At 37.2% G+C, this 25,435-nt stretch overlaps 1 protein-coding gene across 2 annotated transcripts in view; it reads left to right on the forward strand.

The window, feature by feature from the left end:
- TRDMT1 (tRNA aspartic acid methyltransferase 1) overlaps positions 1 to 11,037 on the forward strand; it is a 55,168-nt gene extending 44,131 nt beyond the window's left edge. For both annotated transcript variants that reach the window (XM_059184036.1, XM_059184037.1), the window contains exons 9-11: positions 673 to 730; positions 1,731 to 1,860; positions 7,975 to 11,037. In XM_059184036.1, coding sequence (XP_059040019.1) covers positions 673 to 730; positions 1,731 to 1,860; positions 7,975 to 8,075 — 289 coding nt within the window. In that variant the 3' untranslated portion in view covers positions 8,076 to 11,037. The remainder of the gene's footprint in view (positions 1 to 672; positions 731 to 1,730; positions 1,861 to 7,974) is intronic.
- Positions 11,038 to 25,435: the final 14,398 nt, after the last annotated feature.

Genomic DNA, 25,435 nt, shown 5'->3' on the forward strand with positions numbered 1-25,435 from the left:
CCATTTAGGAAAAAAATTTATGATAATATATTGAACAGCTAGTTTGGCAGTGATCCTCGGAGAAGAAATATTACTTATATCTTGCTAGCTTTTTAAACTTTCAATACAGTTTTTTATACAATAGTCTCTTTGTTGTATGAAGAAGAGTGAAAACACTGCATCACGGTAGGAGGCAGACGCATGTTCAAGGGGCCTGTGTTTGTCACGGCACTGAAGAGTGGACTTCTCAGTTCATGAGGAGAATTGATGGTTCAGGCATTATAAAAAATAGTAGCAATTTATTTTCACCTACTTAACATTTGGTTTAATGTGGCAGGGATGCCAGTATTGAATAGCATTTGGATATAAAGTCTTAACAAGTACATGCTTTCTACGGATGAACATTAAGAAACTGGCAATACAGAGAGAGAAATGATAATTAATAATGCATAATTCAAAGTGGTTTTTACACAACTCAAAACACTATGCCAACTTTAGTGTCTAGAATTTTAAATAGAATGATCTTATGTCTTCCACCCAGAAATTTTTTACTTACAGAGCATATTTATGTGTTTCATACTATTTCAGAAGGATATAACTATGTAGATTGATTAATTCATTCAAGAAATATTTAAGAAATTTGACATTAACTAATACATTAGATGCTGCATAATACATGTGTTAATCTTTCAGTTATGGAAGCTACATAGAAGGGACAGGATCTGTGTTACAGACCACAGAGGATGTGCAGGTATTTTATATGCTTTAGAACTAAAATATTTGAAAATTATTTTAAATAAACCTATTTAATACTTAAAATTTGGAAATATTAAAATAATTTTACATGTTTAATTGGGAATGAGTATATATATTACTCATATATTATACATAATCTCTATAATTCTTTACAGTAAGTCTCTTTTTATTTGTTGTTGCTAGATTACTTTCTGTACAAAAAATATTTTATGTTTCACTTTATCTTTTCTTATTTTCACCTTTGGTATTCTTTTTACTCCGAAATGAGTAAATTGAGATGTAGCATACAAGAGTTAATGTTCTCTAAAATTATGCACTAATATCTTAATATTCCCTTGGATCACACAGTATAAATCTACATCTTAGCAAGACTCTTTATTAATACTTCAGTTGTAAAATAATTGAAAATAAGCTTGATATGCTGCAAAAACATTTTATCCTTTTGAATAATTTTGAAGAGAAATCATGTTATCTTCTTTTATACTGAATTAAATTCTTACCATTTGTAAAATTTACCCATAGTAAAATTCCTATTAGAGGCAAATGGATAGGAGAATTTATTTTTACCAAAGGTATTTTATCATTTTAAGAAAATAATTTGATGAAATTGATCATAAACAGCAAACATTTTAGTGATCTACTTGTTAGCATTGTGAAGTTGATTTCATTTGTTGATCAGGTTTCTTTTTCATATCTTTCAGTGTATTTCTTTTATGTCATATTGCCATTGTTTTTTTCTTATGATTTAATTTTTGAGGGATCAGAAATGACAGGGAAACTGAACGTTTCCTGATTTGTTCAACATTAAGTGTTTCCTTTTCAGACATTTCATTTTCAAAGTTTATATTGCCATTGATGAGCCAGTTACAGAATTCATCGCAAGAGACATTCTGCCGTGCGTTCATCCTTTTTGAGGCTTCTCACAAGAGATGATCTTATCTTCACAAATCTACTTGCACTCTACTTTATCAGTTATCTTGGCTGTTTTCTTACAGATTGAGGATATCTACAAATCCCTTACCAATTTGCCACAAGAAGAAAAGATAACAAAATTGTTAATGCTTAAACTTCGGTATTTCACTCCTAAAGAAATAGCAAGTCTCCTTGGATTTCCTTCAGAGTTTGGTATGTGGGATACACGCAGACCCAAGCTTTTGTTTATTAAAGGTGCTAGGACTCAATAAGGACTCACAGGTGTATTTTATGAATAAACCCTTGCCCAGACAGATGGATGTAAGGAACCTTCCTTTCCTGATCAGGCCATTTTTGACATTTTCCTTCCCTCTTTCTGCTTTTGTTCTTAACCTGCCGAAGTCCATTCCCTTCAGCCTCTATGCTCTCTCCCTTCACTCTAGTACTGGTCCTGAGTGGTTTTGGGAAAGGTGAGCCCAAACTGCAGTTTTTCTCACCTCTCCCCACAGATGGTTGTTAATAGCATGTCCGTCTCCGGCTTTATTTTCTTGATTCCAGAAGTCGTGTTCTAATAACCCCACACTAGATCTTGTGAGAGAATGCCAGAATTGTCCTTTTTATGAAGAAATTAAGAGGTTGTTGAGGAATTCATTTATTTTTTTGGTGGTAAGCATATTTGTATTTATTCTCTTCAGAGACACATGCTATCAGTTATGCACCTTTTCTCTTCCCTATGAGTAGAGAAGAGAGAAGGAGTCTGGGAAAGAGTGTTCCTAATGGAAAGAAAGGGTGACTCAGGAGCACAGATGCCAGAATGGACAAAATGATTGTAGAGTCTGAGACAGGGAGTCTCAAAAACAGAAAGGAAGATACAGCAGCAGAATGAGAAAGATGTAGTCCTAACTCCTTTGCAGTCCAGGAAATCCAGGTGTTGTTGCCTTTAGGAGTTTGGACACATGGCCCTGGCCTTGTAGAATGCCTGCCCCATCCCTGATCTCTCCTTCCCAGTGCCTGTGCTCTCCACCGTACTGATGCCATCAGTTTTATAGGTTGGGGTGGGTGAGTGGCCAGTAAGTGGCTCGTGGTGACCGAGGAAAGACAGACTTCTCTAACATGCTTTCAGGACTGCACAAAGAGGAATAGAGTTATCAAAAATCACTCTGGGGGTTTGAATGCAGAAAAGCCAAACTTTTCTAAGTCCAGTATTGTTACAATATTAATACAGTCCTATTTTTGAAGCGAATAATGGGTTAAATAGAGCGTGTTTTAAATTCTAAGTAATGGGGACGCCTGGTGGCTCAGTTGGTTAAGTGGCTGCCTTCAGCTCAGGTCATGATCCCAGCGTTCCTGGGATCGAGTCCCACATCGGGCTCCTTACTCAGCAAGGAGCCTGCTTCTCTCTTTGTCTCTTCCTGCCATTCTGTCTGCATGTGCTCTCTCTCTCTCTCTCTGACAAATAAATAAATAAAATCTTTAAAAAAAATTCTAAATAATGGATTTACAGATGAAGTTTTGGAACACATCCTTCTGTACATGGGGGGTAAACTAACTGTATAATTTGTCCTCCTGGTATTTGGTTCTCGGGGTGTAGTCACAGCAACCAGGTTTGTTTTGTAACTCTCTGCCTTTCTCTTGGTGATCTCATTCAATCACAAATATCGTGGGGAGTGTTATTTAAGAAAAACACAAACTTTCCTTGTCTTAGTCTATGTCACAAAATGAGTGAGAACATCATAAAACAAATAAAGAGCTGAGAATTGGACTCAGGAATTTTATTCCCAGTCTGTCTTTTTGCTTACTGGTTTTTTTTTTTTTTTTTTTTTTCCCTTTTTTAAGATAAACAATCAAAGGTACTTTCCATAGCACTAAAGAATGAAGTGATTTATTATCTAATAACTAATTCCTGTGTTTTGAGTACATACATCTTTAAGCAGTGCTAATCACTGCAGAAATACTGACACTTAGCATGGACCCTAGAGTCAGACTGACTAAGTTTGAATCCTAGCAGCACCTTAACCCCTCTGCTTTAGTTTACACCTCTGTAGAATGGGGGTAATCACAAAACCAACTTCATAGGGTCTTCGTGACCGTTGAGTTAACATATATAAAATGTTTACACGCTATCTGTAACACATTATAAAATTTAAATGTCAGCTCTTATTTTTAGAATGATGGACATTTATTTTATAGCCTTGCAGGGTTTTTTTTTCATCATTTAACAATTTTACAGAGGTAAATTAGGGTTTTTCACAGCTCTCTGAAAATATATGTATAATACATACAAGAAAGGCTTTTTAATTGCTTGACCTTCTTTTAAAATATGTGATATATTTGTATAATCAGGCTTGATTGATGTCACCACTGTCTCTCTCTGACAGACTGTCCTTCATGTTTGCTTCCAACATGATTGACTCTGAATCTGGAACGGGCATGAGTTGTTTGTCCGTGGTCAATGATGGATTTGCATTGATCCGTTCATACATTTTGTGCTGGTTCTTTTTATGGCTAGTGGCATGTATTTGTGAGATAGCAAGCTTTGGAAGAGGCCACTAACCTACACTTACAGAATGAAAACTGCTATCTTGACCTTGTTAATGCTATGTTTCTTTGTTTTTGAAGATTATTTTTATTTTTAATGTACCAGTTTTTAAAAAGTCACCTTTTCATTTTAAAAAGTTATACCTGTATATAAAATACACCCCTCACATATATATAATTTTTATAAATCTGACTTGTTTGCTTTTAAACCTTTCTTACCTTATGATATAATCTTAGTATTACAAAAGGTCATCCCTGGAATATTCGAAGGCTATGATCTATTTGTGTCTCTGGCTAAGTTGAATGAAATAATTTTTTTAGATAACTAATGTGCTTACCTAAGACATGTTATCTTTATAATAGCAGTTTTATGATCTTGTTCAATTGCAAATATAATTTTATTATGTAATCACTTATTTTACTGCAATAACTATAATGTCAAGTGTTGATGAAGCAATTTTATCATAATTCTTCCTTCTGGTCTGTACATAATATATAATTTAATTTTCTTAATACTTTTAAATTATTTCTTACATTTTATTATATAAATTGCTTTTCCTTTATTTAATTGCTATGCCAAAGGGTACTGAATAAGAAAATTGTAACTAACATTATAGTGTATATTTCATGGACAGTCTTTTATGTTGGTATTTGCAAGGCTTTGTTCTAGCAAATTTTGTAACTGTGGGCCAATTTGTTTTAAAAAAGAATATAGCAAATGGAAGTCCAATATGAGAAAGCACATTTGTGGAAACAGAATATAAAAAACAACTGTGAGAGATTTGTGTCCAGAATATATAAAGAACTCTCAGGGCATCTGGGTGGCTTAGTAGGTTAAGTGACTGCCTTTGGCTTAGGTCATGATCCCAGAGTTCTGGGATCGAGCCCCACATTGGGCTTCCTGCTCAGTGGGGAGTCTGCTTCTCCCTCTCCCTTTGCCACTCTGCCTGCTTGTCTCTTTGTCAAATAAATAAATAAAATCTTAAAAAAAAAAAAAACCTCTCACAACTCAACAATAAAAAGAAAAATAATTCAATTAAAATTGGGTGAAGGATTTGAATAGGTATTTAATAAAGAAGATGGACTAGCGACCAATAAGCACATGAAAAGATGTCTGCATTGGGGCGCCTGGGTGGCTCAGTGGGTTAAAGCCTCTGCTTTCGGCTCAGGTCATGATCCCAGAGTCCTGGGATCGAGCCCCACATCGGGTTCTCTGCTCAGCAGGGAGCCTGCTTCCTCCTCTCTCTCTCTCTGCCTGCCTCTCTGCCTACTTGTGATCTCTGTCAAATAAATAAATAAATCTTAAAAAAAAAAAAAAAAGAAAAGATGTCTGCATCATTAAGTTATTAGGGAAATGTAAATCAAAGCCACAAGAAGATATCATTTCACAAAAAGACAAGCAAAAACAGTGTTGATAAAGATGTGGAGAAATCAGATCCCTTATACACTGCTGGTGGGAATATAAAATGGTGCAGCCACTTTGGAGAACAGTTTGGGAGTTCCTCAAATGTTGGACATGGAGTTACTGCATGAGTCTGCATTTTCACCCCCAGGAATATATACCCAAGAGAGCTGAAAACATATCCATGCAAAAATGTATACAATATTTATAACAGCATTATTCATAATCAAAAAGTAGAAACAACCCAGTGTCTATCAGTGGATAAATTGATAAATAAAATGTGTTATATCCATGCAGTAGAATACTGTTTAGTTATAAAGAGGAAGGAGTATTGGTCCACCATGTTGCTTTGTTTCTTAGATTCCACATATAAGTGAGATCATAGAGTATTTGTCCTTTTTTCTCTGATTGACTTCATATAGTATAATGCCCTCAAGGTCCATCTGTATTGTTGGAAATGGCGAGATTTCATTCTTTTTTTTTTTATGACTGAATAGTATTCCTGTGTGTGTGTGTGTGTGGGGTTGTTTTCATATCTTGGATATTGTAAATAAAGCTGCAATGGACATGGGGTGCATATATCTTTTAAAATTAGTGTTTTCATTTTTACCCTATAAATACCCAGAAGTAAAATTAGTAGATCATATGGTAGTTCTATTTTTAATTTGTTGGGGGAAACTTCATACTGTTTTCCATAGTGGCTATACCAACATACCTTCCCTCAGTATATTTTGCATATTAACCCTTTATTAGGTATATGATTTGCAAATATTTTCTCCCACTCCGTAGATTGCGTTTTCCTTTTGTTGATGATTTTCTCTGCTTTGTTGGGTGAAAGCTTTTTCATTTGTTGTAGTCCCTCTTATTTATTTTTACTTTTTTTTGCCTTTCCTTTGTCGGGTCCAAAAAATTGTTGCCAAAATGTCAAGGAGCTTATTTTACTGCCTGTGTTTTCTTTTAGGAGTTGATGATTTCAGGTCTTCCATTCTAGTCTTTAATCCATTTTGAGTTAAGTTTTGTGTATCAGAGCAGAGTTTCCAGCTTTATTCTTTCACAAGATGGCTTTGCTATTTAGGGTCCTTTGTAATTCTGTATGAATTTAAGATAGTGTATTCCACTTCTGTGAAAAATGCCATTGGAATGATGATAGGTATTGCCTTGAATATGTAGACTTTGGATAGTGGACATTTTACTAATACTTCTTCCAGTCTATGAGCACGTACTATCTTTCCATTTGTGTCTTCTTTCATTTCTTTCATCTGTTTCTTACAATCTTTTATGTGTACAGATCTTTTACAACCTTGATTAAATTTATTCTTAGGTATTTTATTCTTTTTGATGGAATTGTAAGTGGCATTGTTAATTCCTCTTTCTGATAGTTTGTTATCAGTATATAGAAACCCAAGAGATCTTTGTATATTAATTTTGTATCCTGAAACTTCACTGATTTTATTTATTAGTTCTCACATCTCTTTTTGGTGGAGTCTTTGGGTTTTTATATATATAATATCATGTCATCAACAAATTGTGACAGTTTTGCTTTTTCCTTTCCATTTTGGATGCCTGTTATCTCTCTCTTTGCCTAATTGCTCTGGCTTCCAGTACTATGACTTCCAATACTATGTTGAGTAAAAGTGGCAAGAGTTGGCATCCCTGTCTTGTTCCTGAACTTAGAGGAAAATGTTTAGCTTTTTACTTTTGAGTATGATGTTAGCTATGGGCCAGCTTTCTTTTTGAGGTAATAAAAATGTTCTAGAATTAAATAGCGGAGATGTTTGCAAAACTCTGACTATTCTAAAAACCACTGAATTTTACATTTTAAAAGGGTGAATTTTATGTCAATAAAGCTGTTAATTTTTTTTTAAGATTTTATTTATTTATTTGAGAGAGAGAAAGCGTGAGAGGGAAGGAGGTCAGAGGGAGAAGCAGACTCCCTGTGGAGCTGGGAACCCGATGCGGGACTCGATCCTGGAACTCCGGGATCACGATCTGAGCTGAAGGCAGTGGCTTAACCAACTGAGCCACCCAGGCGCCCCCATAAATCTGTTATTAAGTAAAGGAAAACAACTATGAAATAATGGTAACCACTACTTTTCCTGACGTGCCTTAAAATACAGATTTTGATGAGTTTCATGGATGTTGTGGTATACTTACGTGTACACTGAGTATAGTATGTTATATGACATCATAATACCACATTATGTACGCAATGTAACCTTATATTTTTGGCTTCAAATTCTCACTTGTTAGTTGAATTTCATGGAGATTTTAGGGACTTATTTATGTGAATGACCACTGTGTTCTTACAAAAAGATACATCATCCTTTTATCTTTGAAAGTTAATATTTTAAATGACTATGTTGTAAATTATTATCTCTCTTTTCTAGGATTTCCTGAGAAGATAACAGTGAAACAGCGTTACCGTCTACTTGGAAATAGTCTCAATGTGCATGTAGTAGCTAAACTAATCAAAATCCTTTGTGAATAATTTAAAAATGACTATGAAAGATGGTCACATTATTTCTTCATATCCAGATGGTAATTCTAAAATTCTATTCTGAATTGATTTGATGAAATTCAACTAAACTATCTTTATCTCTTTAAAAAGAAGTTTGAATTTATCATAAAAAGGCCAGTTTTTTCCCTAAATTTGTATTACTGTATTTTGTAAAGCAGAAATTATTATTATGCTTTAAGAGAATATATTTTCATATGAAATTGCTAAATATATCTGTAAAATATTCTTTTAAAAAAAAAAGATTTATTTATTTATTTATTTATTTATTTATTTGACAGGCAGAGATCACAATTAGGCAGAGAGGCAGGCAGAGAGAGAGGAGGAAGCACGCTCCCTGCTGAGCAGAGAGCCCAATGAGGGGCTCAATCCCAGGACCCTGGGATCATGACCTGAGCTCAAGGCAGAGGCTTTAACCCACTGAGCCACCGAGGCGCCCCAAAATATTCTTTTTAATATTATGGTATTGACAAATTTAGGAACATTGGAGTTTGAATGTCTTAGTATTTTATGAAGTGTCATGACAGGCATAGTATTGTGAACCCGAGATATTATATTTTTATATGTTAATTAAACAAATTACTTTATGAATCCTATCATTTTTTTGTTAGATGATTAATTCCTCATTCTAAAATGGTGATTCTAATTTTGGCCTATTTCAAACATTGAATGTTTTACTTAATTCCAATCCTTTAGGGATGCCGGGGTGGCTCAGTGGGTTAAAGCCTCTGCCTTCAGCTCAGGTCATGATCCCAGAGTCCTGGGATCAAGTCCTGCATTGGGCTCTCTGCTCAGCAGGGAGCCTGCCTCCTCCTCTTTCTCTCTCTCTGCCTGCTTCTCTGCCTACTTGTGATCTGTCTGTGAAATAAACAAAATAAAAAAATCTTTAAAAAGAAAATTCCAATCCTTTAAACATTTCTTAATTGTAGCTAAACAAATGCATATAATATTTTAAAACGAATTATCATCATTCAACATTCTTACAATAGTCTGAAGAAAATGTCAGAAAAATAATCCTAAATTCTTGATTACCTGTCCATTGGAAGCTACAGAAAATGTAGATACACATTATCTGATTATCTTTTATTCTACCTCCATCTGAACCTTGAAGCTTCATTGTCTCTTCTTTTGTTATTTGTAAATAACTTCCCTTCAGTTTGCATTCATCAGAGCTTGCTCTTGTCTTCCTTCTCTGCTGCTGCTTGTAAGTTAAATTTTCCATCACATTCTAAGGATGTAGCATGACATTCAGATTTTAGGGAGGAGACTCTGCCCTCTGACCCCAATTCATATAACTGTTCTGTGAATTAGCTTTTTAAACTTTTGCTTTCTCTTTCAATAGACTTCTTGGAATTTGGGTTTCTAATCAGATTGTCTTATACCATAAATCCTGTGGTTTTGATTTCAGTGATAAATGCAAGGGACAAAGAGAAGAAAATTGAAGTAAGATCAGAAATTGTATCACCAAATAAAAATGATATTTTTATTCTTAAAAGATAATCATTTTGATTGGAGAAATTAGAACCCTGTGCCCTGGAAATATAAAATGGTGGAAATATAAAATGGTGCAACTACTGCAGAAAATAGATGATGATCCCTTAAAAAAAAATTGAACATATAATTACCATGTGATCCAGCAATTCCAGTTCTGGATATTTACCCAAAAGGATTGAAAGTAAGGACTTGAACAGATATTTGTATACTAATGTTTATAGAAGCATTATTCACAATAGCCAAAAGATGGAAATGATCAAAGTGTCCATCAGTAGATGAATGCATAAACAAAATGTGATGTATACTTCTGTGGAATATTACTCAACCATGAAAAGAAATTCTGACATGTGCAACAACATGGATGACCCTTAAAGATATTATGGTCAGTGAGATAAGCCAGACACAAGAGGACAGATTTTCTATAATTCCACTTATATGGCATATGTGAAAGCATCGAGTTCATAGAGACAAACAGTAGACTAGGCTTTACCGTGGCTTGGGGCACCTGGGGAATGGGAGTTCGTGTTTAATGGGTACAGAGTTTCTGTTTGGGATGGTGGAAACATTCTGGGGATAGATAGTGGTGATGGTTGCACAGAGGTGTAGATGTACTTAATGCCACTGAACTGCATACTTAACAGTCCGTAGAAGGGCAAGTTTTATGTTATATACATTTTACCACAATTTAATAAAAAACATAATTGTCCCTCCACCAACATTTTTTTCAGAGGAGCTCATCGAGAAGTATGGATATAGGGAAGCTGTAGGCCAATGCATACATAGATCAATGATCACATCTACATTTTGTGTATGATGTTTAAAGACAAACCTTATTACAAGTCTCTTAAGTTTTAGTATACAACAGTCTGAAATTCCTTTGGCACACTTTCACTAGGTTCTCTTCACTGTTGAAGAATCTCACTAATAAAAAGGTTCAGAGTTTTACTGTGATTAAGCTATAATTACAGTGTCCTATGCCCCATTGAGCAATGTCACACAAAATAACTGTTGAGAACAGTGCACCAACTGTAAACCTAGAAAAGCTCCGTCGAGTGTTTTCCTCCTAACTAAAAGAACATTGCTTTGTGAACTTTTTAAAATTATTGAAATATATTCACGGGCGTCTGATGATTCTTGCCCTTGAAAATAAAAAAGTAGCAAGTATAAAACTTACACCTTAACAAAGACATATTTAACTGTGTAATATACTTAGTTTATATGTACGTGTAAGATTAGTCTTAAAAATGGTATTTTATTGAATGCCTGCTCTGTTATCAGTAATAAATATGCCTAACATTTGTTCTAGAAATCCTATTTTCTGATGTTTGGACTTACTGTTAACTTATGCAGTATTTTGGAAGTTATAGCCTCTTCTGCTAAAAAGAACTGTGTGCAATGAAATCTTTGCCATTTCTAACAGTAAACTTGATTTTTTATCCTCCTTTTTCTATCAGTTCTTTTGGTGCTCTTTCAAATTGCTTGCCAAATTTAAGTTACTCCCCTGTCTCATACTTTTAGTAACTTTTTTGGGTCCGAAGGTACTGAACAAGAGATAACCAAATGAATTAATACAAACAAGATGAATCATACTGGAAAATTCTTCTGAGGAGCAGCTGGGTAGTTGTCATATGAGAAAGATCTGGAATTCAACAGTCTTAAGAGGTGGTAGAGCCAAGTGACAGAAGGGAGGGCGTGAACCACCCTGTTACTAAGGGATCAGTTGACCTTCAGAGCAACTTGTGTATTTCATTTTGGCTCTTTAATCAGACCTGCACCCTGGGCAGTGCCCATAAATAGTGAGAAAATACCTCTGACGACCAGCCCACTTGCTCCCTTTCTCAAGAGTAGAGCCTTTTCAAGGGACAAAACCAGGAGTAGAAATTGTGAAAGTCAGGATTATGAAACACTTTTTTAAAAAAAAATTGTGGGTAGTCAGTAGAATTCCGTAACAAAAGTCCAAATCTGTCTTCTGGTTCAACCTCAACATGGTTTGGGTAAGAACTAGAGGCTTCTGAGGATGGAGAAATGAAGCTAAGGACACATAAAACTCATTAATTCCAGTGATACCAGCGCTGACTGAAGAAGCAACTGCCATGTCAGCCCAACCTCAAGCACATACTGATGGGTGCATCCAAGCTGAGGTGGCTCTGGGTGCCTCAGATAGTTAAACGTCTGCCTTCGGCTCAGGGCATGATCTCTGGGTCTTGGGATCCAGCCTGGCATCTGGCTCCTTGCTAAGCAGAGAGTCCTCTGCTTCTCCCTGTTCCTCTGCTCCTCCCCACCTCTTGCTCTCTCCCTCTCTTTCAGATGAATAAATAAAATCTTAAAAAAACAAAAATCAGAGACTGTCTTTTTTCCATTGGACATTATTTCCTGCTTTGTCGAAGATTAGTTGACCATAGATTTGAGGGTCTATTTCTGGGCTCTCTATTCTGTTCCATTGATCAATGTGTCTGTTTTTGTGCCAGTACCATGCTGTCTTGATGATGACAGCTTTGTAATAGAGCTTGAGTCCGGAATTGTGATGCCACCAACTTTGGCTTTCTTTTTCAATATCCCTTTGGCTATTCGAGGTCTTTTCTGGTTCCATATAAATTTTAGGATTATTTGTTCCATTTCTTTGAAAAAGATGGATGGTACTTTGATAGGAATTGCATTAAATGTGTAGATTGCTTTAGGTAGCATAGACATTTTCACAATATTTGTTCTTCCAATCCAGGAGCATGGAACATTTTTCCATTTCTTTGTGTCTTCCTCAATTTCTTTCATGAGTACTTTATAGTTTTCTGAGTATAGATTCTTAGCCTCTTTGGTTAGGTTTATTCCTAGGTATCTTATGGTTTTGGGTGCAATTGTAAATGGGATGGAATCCTTAATTTCTCTTTCTTCTGTCTTGTTGTTGGTGTAGAGAAATGCAACTGATTTCTATGCATTGATTTTATATCCTGACACTTTACTGAATTCTTGTACAAGTTCTAGCAGTTTTGGAGTGTAGTCTTTTGGGTTTTCCACATATAGTATCATATCAGGAAAGAATGTCCAATGGAAAAAAGACAGTCTCTTCAATAAATGGTGTTGGGAAAATTGGACAGCCACATGCAGAAAAATGAAATTGGACCATTTCCTTACACCACACACAAAAATAGACTAAAAATGGATGAAGGACCTCAATGTGAGAAAGGAATCCATCAAAATCCTTGAGGAGAACACAGGCAGCAACCTCTTTGACCGCAGCCGCAGCAACATCTTCCTAGGAACATCGCCAAAGGCAAGTGAAGCAAGGGCAAAAATGAACTACTGGGATTTTATCAAGATCAAAAGCTTTTGCACAGCAAAGGAAAGAGTTAACAAAATCAAAAGACAACTGCCAGAATGGGAGAAGATATTTGCAAAGGACATATCAGATAAAGGGCTAGTGTCCAAAATCTATAAAGAGCTTAGCAAACTCAACACCCAAAGAACAAATAATCCAATCAAGAAATGGGCAGAGGACATGGACAGACATTTCTGCAAAGACATCCAGATGGCCAACAGACACATGAAAAAGTGCTCCATATCACTCGGCATCAGGGAAATACAAATGAAAACCACAATGAGATATCACCTCACACCAGTCAGAATGGCTAAAATTAACAAGTCAGGAAATGACAGATGAGGTGAGGATGTGGAGAAAGGGGAACCCTCCTACACTGTTGGTTGCAAGCTGGTGCAGCCACTCTGGAAAACAGCATGGAGGTTCCTCAAAATGTTGAAAATAGAACTACCGTATGACCCAGCAATTGCACTACTGGGTATATACCCTAAAGATACAAACATAGTGATCCGAAGGGGCACATGCACCCGGATGTTTATAGCAGCAATGTCTACAATAGTTAAACTATGGAAAGAACCTAGATGTCCATCAACAGATGAACGGATAAAGAAGATGTGGTATAGGGGCGCCTGGGTGGCTCAGTGGGTTAAGCCGCTGCCTTCGGCTCAGGTCATGATCTCAGGGTCCTGGGATCGAGTCCCGCATCGGGCTCTCTGCTCAGCAGGGAGCCTGCTTCCTCCTCTCCTCTCTCTGCCTGCCTCCCTGCCTACTTGTGATCTCTCTCTGTCAAATAAATAAATAAATAATCTTAAAAAAAAAAAAAGAAGATGTGGTATATATACACAATAGAATACTCTGCAGCCATCAAAAGAAATGAAATCTTGCCATTTGCGACGATGTGGATGGAACTAGAGGGTATCATGCTTAGTGAAATAAGTCAAGCAGAGAAAGACAACTATCATATGATCTCCCTGATATGAGGAAGTGGAGATGCAATGGGGGAGGTTAAGGGGGTAAGAGAAGAATCAATGAAACAAGATGGGAATGGGAGGGAGACAAACCATAAGTGACTCTTAATCTCACAAAACAATTATTGAGGGTTGCTGGGGGGAGGGGGATTGGGGGAAGGGGGCTGGGGTCATGGACATTGGGGAGGGTATGTGCTATGGTGAGTGCTGTGAAGTGTGTAAACTTGTTGATTCACATACCTGTACCCCAGGGGATAAAAATATGTTTATAAAAAATAAAAAAAAAGAAAAGAAAACATAGAGAATGGAAAAAAAAAATCAGAATTTAGAATCAAGAGATTCCCAAATAAGCCAAGATTACATAAGAAGGTTCTAACTTTAAGCCCATATAGACAAAGTAGTTAAAGCGTGTTTTCCTCGGGTGCTTATGTTATTGAAGAGAAGGCTAACTTTTTGTTGTTTTGTTCTCAGAACTATGACTATTTTAGGTTGCAAGTTATAGACTGGTTTACAAATAGCTTTGGATTTTGAACTTGAGTGAGGGTCTTATGGTCTCAGCAGTTTTCTCATAGCCTGTGGTTGAACTCATTATGTAATTTTTCAAGACAGCCTTTGAACCTGCCTGTGCTAGAACTCTTCCTCTCAGATTCCAGTGTCAGAGTTTGTTGCATACAACTATCTTATCAACTTCCTGATGTTCATTTATTTTTGTGATCCACATCCAATCCAGCCTCTTCTTCCATCCATCATATCAGGATATCTCGGTATGCCTGTAATACTTCATTTAGGAATGCCCCTGTGCACATTTTATTAAAGGCAGTGAGAATCCTAGACATGTTGCTCAACTTTAGTTTATAGCAACCAACCTGTCAGCACCCATTTTTCCTCTCTTGTCATTCCTTTACTTTGCTACTAAAATTTTAAACTTTCAGTTTTTGTTTTGTTTTTTGTTTTTTTTTTTTTAACCCTATTTTCCTAGCCTCTATGTCTATTTCTCTCTTTAGGACTTCTAAGAATATTTTACACTAAGATTCTTGTGCTTTTCAAAATCTTTTGCAACCGTGACCCAAACTATTTCACTATTTTTGTTTTGACTCGTGAGTTTATTCCTTTTAAAATGTATTTGTTCCGATAAATACGAACATGTACAGAGAACTTTTGGCTTCTGGTTCCTGAAGTACCCAAATAAATTTGTTTTCTGAATCTTATTTTCAGCTACATCCAACACTTACAGCTCTCCCTCAAGTACACTATACCTGATTCTTAAATCTTTCAAAAACGTATTTCTCCTGTAAATATCTAGATAGAAATTTTCCCAAACTGGAAGATGGAAGTTTATTTTCCTATAGAACTCTTCTTCATAGCTCTGAATGTTCTCGTTTCTTTGCTGGTACATACCACGGTTCCATTGTTTATCTCAAGGATTTGCTCTGTATTTTATTTTGTTTGTGCCTTTATGCCTATTCCTATCAGTGCAGATTTAAATTATAAGAGTGTAAGTAGGGAACATGTTCATTTGGCCAAGTTGGCTCTATAATCAGATGAGATCACCTGAAGAGTCTTAAAGAGAGAGAGTGGACAGTAGAGATGTGGAGCTGAACTCATCCATTACTGAAAATTCAGTCCTCAGTCCTCTCTATCCTTACCCCTCCAAGCCATTTTCCTAAGGTCTCACCCTTTCCTACTTCTTTTGCTTAGGATACCCAGATAATTCAAGAGCCAACATTTTTCCTAAGCCCTATTCTAGAATTTGTATGCTGGGACATCTTTTTAACTTGAGTATCTTCGCATCACATCAAACTTAGCATATTTGAAAACAAATCATTCTCCATTTAAAAATTAGTCCCACTCTGGGTGGCTCTATCGGTTTCAGCTCAGGTCATGATCTCAAGGTCAGAGAACTGAGTCCTGTGTCAGTTTCCTCGCTTAGCATGGAGTCTGTTTGTCCCTCTTCCTCTGCTCCTTCCTCTGCTCTCTCTTTCTCTCTTTTTCTCTCTCTCTCAAATAAGTAAATGAATGAACAAATACAATCTTTAAAAAAGAATTTTAAAAATCGATCCCACTCCAGATTAACTTCGGTATTTATCTTCATGGCACTGCTTCTCTTCCAGTCTCCCATGTTCAAACTCCATCACCCAAGGTCATCACCACCTTCTTTCTCACTCTATTTCCATTTACCAGCTTCTGTTAGTAAAGTGACCTTCCCAAGAAGTCCTTCCCTGAGCAGTGATTGACTTTAGGAAAACAGAAAATGTCACTTTGAAACCTCAAGACACACATGTCCATTTGCAACTAGATTCGTATGCTTAGCTAAACATGTGGACATTGAACAAATTTTAGCCTTCTGAATTTAAGCTAGCATGAATATCATTTATACTCAGCTGTTACTCTACTCAGCTATTTCCTTACACAAGTACAGGTGAACATTACACAAATGATTGAAAACACCTAATGGAATGTGATAGTCCTTGTGCAGTAGATTTGAGTTTTGCTGTTTGAAAAGATAATGCTATGGATGATTAGACGATGAGCTGGATAGTTGCTGATTTGAACTCGTTTTAAGTGAGAAACATCCCATATTTTGGAGAATGTAAGCTTCCAAGAAGGCAGGGATTATTTTTTCCTCACTGCTACCTTCCCAGGGATTAAAACAGTACATGGTCTCTGTTGAGCCCTTAATAAATATTGGTTAAATGACTGACTATAGTCCCCATACTGGATCAATATAGAAGCTGAAGGCTATTACACTAAACAGTATCTTTGAGTCACTCTCCTGAGAACTGTTTATGTTATTGCCACTTTCTCCATATCCAGAGGAATTGCCAAATTTACTCAGATTTGGAACGCATGGTTTAAAAAACAATTCTAGGAAAGGACTTGATCTTTTGGCTTTTGAGGAAGTTGTGCAGATAGAAATTTTTAAAAATACTGCGTTCTGTCTTATTGCGTGGGCAAGAGGGCAGGCTCATTTCTCTTTGCTCCTTCTAAGTACAATTATCAATTCTGGATACTATGATTATAAAATAATGGAAGAGGCATCCTGAAAGAGAGCTCTGTAAGGTGGGAAGAGGAAAACAAACCAGGGTAATTCCAAGACTGGAAGGGGAACATGGTTGCAGAATGTCTTACAACCTCCCACCCAACAGAGGAAGGTGACCCATGTCTGGTGTCTCCTGACTCCCAGCCTCATGAGATAAGGGAGCCTAGTGTGGCTCATTCCTATCCCAGATGAAACTGGAGTCCTGCTGACCAACATGAGATGAGTCTGATACCACCAGCAAGGGCAATATATACAGCTCCCCACTGACAAGTGGCCAGGGGAAACACTCTATTGTAAGTCCTGAGACGCCTCTTGCTTGCTGAGAATACTGGACAGCCAAAGGGCACTGGCAAGGGGATCCTAAGACAAAAGGCCTGATCTAGGAAGCTTTTTATCACCATGGACAGGAGGCTCCTTACCCCAATTTATAGGTGACAGGGCAAAACTTCTTCCCCCAAAGCAGCACCATCAAGGACCATATGGAACCACAGCAGTACCAGATAAACCGATCAGACCAAAGGCACTGAAAATTAAACTGCCACTGGAATCACAAACCAAAAAGTAGGCCAGCATGCTAAACCATAAAGAGAGTAACTACTTGCTAAAATAAAAGATTAAAATAAGACCCAGAGCCTCCTAACATAATAGGCAAAATATCCGGGATACAATCTAAAACTACTTGTACCAAGAACCAAGAAAACCACAACTTGAATGAGAAGAAATAGTCAACTGATGATGCCACCAAAATGAACCAGATATTGGAATTATCTGACAAGGATTTTAAAGCAGTCATCATAAAAATGCCTCTACAAATAATTGCAAATTCTCTTGAAACAAAAAAATGGAAAGCCTCAGCAAAGAAATAGGTAACATAAAGAATTTTTAAAAGTTAACAAAAAGAAAATCACCATGGTGTATGCATTATATCCCAAATTTTAGAAAAATAAATAATGGTTATTATTTAACTGAAAAATACAATAATCAAAATAAACTTAATGAATGGTACAGTAGAAATGACAGAAGATTAAATCAATAACTTGAAAATAAACCAGTAGAGTTTATGAATCTGAATAATAGAAGTAAGATTGGAGAAAATTGAGCCTCAGTGATCTGTGGGACAATAACAACAGTGCCAACATTCATGTATCTGAAGTTCCAGAAGTAGAGGAGGAAAAAAGAATAGAGCCAGGAGAATATGCAAAGAACAGATGGAAACATCTCACATTCAGCAAAAGATACAGTTGTGCAGGTTCAAAAAGTTGAGTGAGCCATAAATAGAATAAACTTAACTCCAAAAGTTGCATCATAAACATGAAAACTAAAAACAGGAAGACATCAAAAGCAGCCGGAGAAGTGACACATGATATTACACTACACAATTTGAATGACAGCTGATTTTCATCAGAAACCACGGGAGCCAGAAAGTGGCTCAACAGTTTCAAGTGCTGAAGGAAAGGACCTATCAGCTGCAAATTCTATTCTCCAAACCACCCTGCGGGAATGAAGGATAGAAAGTATTTGTTGCTAGCAAACCTACTGCCAAAGAATGCCTAATGGAAGTTCCTCAAACATAAATGAAATGATGAAAGGCATCCTGGAGCATCAAAAGGAAGAACAATGGAAAGAATTAGGGATGCATACAATAAATATGGCCCTCGTGAATTTTTATGAATCACATTTGATGATTGAGACCAAAATTGTAATTTCATCTCATGCTCAAAGATAATGATACTTAAAAGTAGGGAGGGTAAAGGCCCTAAATGGAAGTGAGATTTTGTTTCCTGTGAAGTGATAAAATGCTGATCCCAGGAGACCATGGTAAGTCATAAATGTATATCTTAATACCCAGAGCAGCCACTGCAAAAACTAACAAAGAAGTGCACTCAAAACACTATAAATAAATCAAGTTGGAAGGCAAGAAATGGGAAACAAGGCTGGGGAGTGGAGGAAACAAGCAGAAAACAAAGGATTAAATGGCACATACACAGCTCTACCACATCAATAATTATATTAAATATAATTGGTGAAAATACACTAATTAAAATACAGATATTGGCAGAGTGAATGAAAAAAAATTATTAATTACATGTATTTACAAGAAACTCAATTCAAATTAAATAATGCAGGTGGGTGAAAGCAAACATGATATGGTACAAACAAGAACCACGAGGGAAATTTACCATAATGATATAATTCAGAAGGACAAAAAGCTATAGAAATGAAAATATGAAATGTCCTTCAGTGAGACAGTAGTGAAATAAGTGATAAGGAAACCTATCAAAATGCTACTCAATGATGCAGGCCCTTTGGAAAACAGTATGGCAGTTCCTCAAGAACTTGAGTTACCATATGATCCAGCAACTCTTCTCTTAGGTGTGTGCCCAAGAGAAATGAAAACATATTCACGCACAGACTTGTACACGAAATGTTCACAGCAACATTATTCATAATGGCTGAAGAGTGGAAAGGACTATTATGTTTGCCAGTTGATGAACAAGTAAAATGTGCGTATCTGTGCACTAGATTCAGCCATAAAAAGGAAGGAAGTCCCAACACATGCTAAAGCATGGATGGACCTTGGAAACATGATGCTAAGTGAGAGAAGCCAGACCCCAAAGAGCACATATTACATAATTTCATTTTATATGAAATGTCCAGAATAGGCAAGGTAGATTAGTGATTTCCAGGGGAAGGGGAAAGAGGGGAATTGAGAGGCACAGAATTTCTTTTTGAGGTGATGGAAATGTTCTGGGATTAGTGGTGATGGTGGTACAACTCTGAAAATACTAAAAAGCATTTAATTTTATACTTAAGTAGGGTGAACTTTGTGGTATATAAATGTAAATTTAATGTATGAATAATATATGAATAGACATAACTTAATTGTATATAATAATACAGTTATTCTCAAAGAGACTGGGTGGTGACATTGAATTAGGTTTATGTGAAAAAAGAGGAAAGGAGGAGACAATTTTATCCACGTGCCTCCAGATTATAACCATGAAATTATTTGTTTGTAAATTGGAATATGATTAGGGTTACATTAAAGGAATTGAATTCTAAGTTTTCTTGTTTATACTCTGCAAATTGAATATAGTATAGTTACATTTCTTTTATCATTAAAACATTCTTTCATTCAATACCAATATTCTATTCCAAGTCTCAACTATGGAGCCTGATCATTTTAAACTAGCTTTGAAGTCGCTGCTTCTTTTGCATTCTGACAGCACATAATACAGTCTCTTCCCCAGATGCTTTCCCCACAGGACAGAGGCTGCGTCTTGCCCTGTTCTGTCTGCTCAGCACCTCTCTCGGATGCTGATGAATGGTAGGTACCTCATAAATAATTGTCCGGTTAATCTGACTTGAATATGAGCATGCTGAGTTTTATAGCCGAATCATTATGGTCTTTAACGACTTGGGGAACTGCTGAAATAATTCTATCAGTCAACTTAAATAAGAAAAATACATTCAGTTTTTATAGGAAAGGGATTTAATACCAGAATTGTATGTAACTCCTAGGGGATTGTTTATGCCTCCTATAAACATAGTCTGGGAGTTGTTGACAAAGCTTGATTTAGCAGGACTTCTGTAGTAAATATAGCCCAGGTTCCGATATAAAAAAAAAAAAAATACAAAGGGACAAAGGCTTCGGTTTTTACAGATCTTGAAATAAGGGCACTGAAAAATACAGAGAGCTGAGGTCATCTCATCCTTCTTCCTGCCCCGATGACAACACCTTCTATCTTCCCACAGATCTGTGTGGCACTTCAATTAACGAATCCCTTGGGAATGATGGTGCTTTGTAAGGCATCAGCCTTGTGAAAACACTACTCCCATCATAAATCACATCCATGGAGCAAAGCCTCCCACTGCCAGATAAAGATGCTTCTGTGTGCTGCTCCTGTTTGCAGCTTCCCAATTAAAAATACAAGAGGCAGAGTTCTGGACTGTGCCAAATGTCCCTAAACTCTGCTTTTCTACCCCCTGCCCCTGCTCAGTGGGGATAGGCTCACCTCACTTGCTCTCTCCATTTCTATCGTACACAAAACATCGCTAGAGAAGTGGATTTCTCCCTTTTCAAAAGATCGGATCCAATGCGCGTTGCACTTGTTTGCCGCGTCCACTTCTCAGCTCCTCACAGTGAATGTTGGTGTAGTCTGGAGTTTTTCTTCATGTTGTGAGTCACGGTATCTGAATCTTACACTTCACTGCCTTGTTCAGGGAATTCCAAGAGTCACCAGGTCGAAAACTTATTTTGTTTTGTTTTTTTTTAGGTTACCTTGGACAGGAATGTCAGAAGGGTTTACCCATGGCACAACCCAAAGACAGCCTGCACTTCGGTATTTCACAGTTTCATGGAAATTAAGCTCAGATGAATGGAGTGGAAGTGCTGAAATCCTGGTATCAAGAGCTTTTGGAGGTAGAGAAAGCTGTGCTGTGTTTCCTCACGGGCTTTTGGAGCCATTAATCCAAGCAATTTATATTTCCTCTGGTCCCTGCTCTATCCTTGACCAGTCCCTGTCCCAGAATGACACAGTCCATATTTTGTGTTTCCTAGAATCTGTGACTTGAGCTTAACATGTAGGTGTTGTATGTGTGTCTACATGTGCCCTTGGCAACCCTGTGCTCCTTATCTGAAGCCCTAGTCCTATATTACATTCCTTCCCCTGAATATGAATTTTCTGATTATGTTCTCCCTGTTTATGTAGGGATTATCATACTTGAAAAAAAAAAACTGAAAAAATATCCCAGAAAAGTGCTCCAAACTCTCAATAATGTATAAATCTACCTTCTCAGGAAAATCTCTGCCAAACCTGAATTATTCAAATGCTAACAATCAACTCATAATTCTTTTCCATTCTGCTCAAGGATAATTGCAATCATTGCCGTAATGAGCATGGAGAACAAATGCCTGGATCATATTCCCCGAGTCAGGACCACACTGCATTCAGAGATCGGTTCATCGCAGTAGTGGGTGTGCTAATTTCCTAGGAGGTAATGCATTTCCCATAAAATGAGCAAATGAGTGGTTTTAAACTTACACCAATTTCCGTAATTATTTTATGTAATCCTTCATGAAAATTGAATAGACAATTGGAACGGTATTGTATTGCCTTGAAATTTTGCGGGAAGTCACAAAACTAGCATATGTAAATGTACCTTTTAAGCAATGTTATGGCCCTAAAAAAGAGAATGAGCTCAGTGTCATAAAGGTTATAAGAGATCATTATATTCACTGACGTTTCCATTAACGGCTAAAAATGCAGATTAGTTCTACAGTGCTCTCTTTTAAACTGATATGAAAATTAAAAGGGACCAAGGGAAGCACCAAAACCAGACTGGAACTATAAAAATGAGATGGGAGCTAGATACAGGGTGTGAGATTTGACATTCTTCCTTAAAGCACCTCTGCTTTTCCACCCTCTCCTCACTCCCACACCTGTCCAGCCCTCTGCCAGGTAAGTTCAGCTGGCCCACAAGACATACCACACCAGCTTTGTTTCACTCAAGATAAAAGAGCGGGCCCAATCAAAATTCTCCAACCTGCCACGTAAGGCCCTCAGTCAATGCCTTGGATGCCCTCACTTTCTTCAAAATGACTCTCCTGGACTTAAAGAGCCACTGTGTCTAGAGTCTGCACAGACTGGGTTAAGGACCCCTTCCTCAGTTTGGTACATGCTGTTTTCCTAACAGCGTATGGGTATATATTTTGTCATATGTTGTCCTCTCCATCTTCATAATGTTGTGCAAGTACAACTCTCTAGAAGTACCTATATTTTTATTGCAAACCACAGTAGGTCATGGCCTTTGCAGCTTTTGAATTTTTCTCAGTGTTAAGGATGTCATAATATCTGCAATAAGTTCTTATTAAGACTATAAAGCAATGGAATTTGGAGGAAGCTAGAAGGAATGAAAAACGAGCCTTGGTAAAGTAACAGGTATCAGAATTATGTTAGTTTAGTATTGAGGCACCTTCCAAGAATTTGGAGAAAAGATGGATGGAAAACAAGGGCCTAAATAAAGTCTATACACTTAGCAGAAAGATTCCCAACAAACTTTTCTCAGCCAGGTAGAAAACTAGAGGACTTGTTTTCTGAAGAAAGTGAATATCCCCAGGGGAGAAATACCTTCCAAAATGAACATTCGGGGTTGCCCAGTGAAATTGCCAGGTTGCCATTCTGTCACCCCGTGATAAAACTGACTAGTCAGGAACACCATCCCAGCACACGGAGCTTATCATCCACTTGTTAATGTTTTATTCTTAAATGGAAATGGATACATAAAGATCCATAGGTATTCAAGAAAGCCTCCACCATGGAGTAGAAAGACCCAACAACCAAATAGGAGAAAAAGAGCTTAGGGAAACCAGAGACCATGCAGTAAATAGAAAAAAAGCAACTATGATATTTTCCAAATAACAGGGGAGGTTACAACAATGAATCAAGAACAAGAAAGGATTTTGAACTTCAGAAAATTTTTTAAATAAAAAATTTAAAAGTTAAATACAAAGAACTTTGCACCAAGTAGAACCAAAGAAGATAAAAACATAGAAAACAAAAAAGAAAGGTGTGGAAAACTAAATCAATCTCAGAAAAATAGAGAAACGGAAGTGTCCCTCAGATCTCTGTGCAGCCAAATCTAAACTCAGGGTCTTCTGCCCCAAACCTCATTCCCCTGATTATTCTCATTTATTCAATTATCAATACCTCTGTCCTTCCAATTTCTCAAACAAGGAACCTGAACATCAACCCTTCCCTCCTTAACTGCACAAATACTTTGGTAGGTCCTATTTCTTGAATATTTCTCACCAGTTCCTGTTTCCTGCTCTCTCTCTGCCATTGCCTTGTCGGGGTGGAGGTGCTTTCCTGTTCACATCTCTTTCACTGTACTCCAACCTCCTCACCAACTCTGGGTCTGAGACTGGGCTCTGCAGGAATGCTTGTCAAACACAAACATGACCATGTTAGTCTCCTGCCTACAGTATTCTCATAATTCTCCATTATTTATAATGAAATCTAAGCTCATTACAATGACATGTCAAGGTCTTTCTTGATCTGACTTCTCGTCTATTTTAGAAAACTCATCATCCACAGACAGACACTGCTCTGGCCATGTTGACTTCTTTTCTACCCAGAAAGCATAGGTGTGTCATTTTCTCCATCTGAAATTCTCAATCCCACTACTTTGCCTGGAGAAGTCTTCATTCTGTACAACTCAGCTGGTCTCTAGGGAATCCTGCTTTGCTCTTCCTGGGCAGAGTTAATTCTATTCCCTATCGGTGTTTTCCCTTTTTTGTTTATTTTCTTTCTTCTCTTTTGTCCTTACCAGTGTTTTGATTATAGTGATCCCTCCTTAACCAGCAATTTTACTCATGTGAAATTCTAGTATATTAGAATTTCTTCCCATGTACATTTTTGATGACTACAGGGTTTTCTTTTGTGCATTCTATGGGGACTTATTGAGAAGGGTGGCAACTCGGCATTCAGAATAGAAAAAAGGAGGTAAAGCGGATGGCACAGAAGGAGCAGAGGTTGTACAAAGACATCCTGGAGAAGTTAAAGGAAGGAGAAAGGAAAAGATAATTCTGGCTCTTACAACTGTGTTCTAGTGCTTTTGTAAGGGGTGAAGGAGCGAGAGAAGGGAGCTGAGATCTCTATAACATTGCTGTGGGGCCAGGACAACCAACAGGTAGGGAAGTGAGACTATGAGGCAGGACTGGGAGCAGAAGTCACGAGTTGTTGATTAGCCACTCACTGCCCTACAGATCTGGAGACACTGACACAACCCTAATTCCATCGAGCTCATTCATAGTCCCCAGGGCATGTCTCTGTTCTGGAATCCTCTTCCAAAAGAGGAGAGGGGAGACCCCACTGATTTTCTTTGTACCCCAAGATTTTAAAATCAACTGTGAATTCTTCTTTCGGTTCCATTTAACGAACCCAAACCTAAGTGGTAGGAAAAGGAGGAGAGGTATTAGTGATATTTATTCACATGATAATAAGTTTTTATTTAGTGGACACTTATGTGCCAGAGACCAAATGTGCTAAGCATTGTATACACCTTCAGTGCTGTTATCTTTCTGTTGATGAAGAAATAGGGCTACAGGGTTAGGAAGTGATGGAGCTGGAGTTTGAAACCAGGTGAATGAGCTTGAGACCCCATATTCAACCATGTGGTGTCCCCTAGACAAGACTTCAAAGGAAAAAGATCTACACTGTATTTCACTTGTATTCCTGTCATTTTGTAGGGTAAAGGGCTAATACATAAAGAGCCCAACAAGATATTTGTGGAATGTATTCTGGATTAAGGAGGAAATGGGAGATTTGCTAGTCAATGAAAGACAGAGTTTTGGGTCCTTAGAAAGTTTACCTTGGGGGAGGGAAGAAGGCTTATTATTCTTCTTCTAAGTCTGAAGGTCATGGATTCTAAGACGTTTAAAATTTCTCTTTGCTGAAGAAATTCCAAATAAAGCAGGTAAACAGAATTCACGATAATGCCATGGAAACAGTGATTG

The sequence above is a fragment of the Mustela lutreola genome, chromosome 8, assembly GCF_030435805.1.
Source record: "Mustela lutreola isolate mMusLut2 chromosome 8, mMusLut2.pri, whole genome shotgun sequence".
NCBI lineage: Eukaryota > Metazoa > Chordata > Mammalia > Carnivora > Mustelidae > Mustela > Mustela lutreola.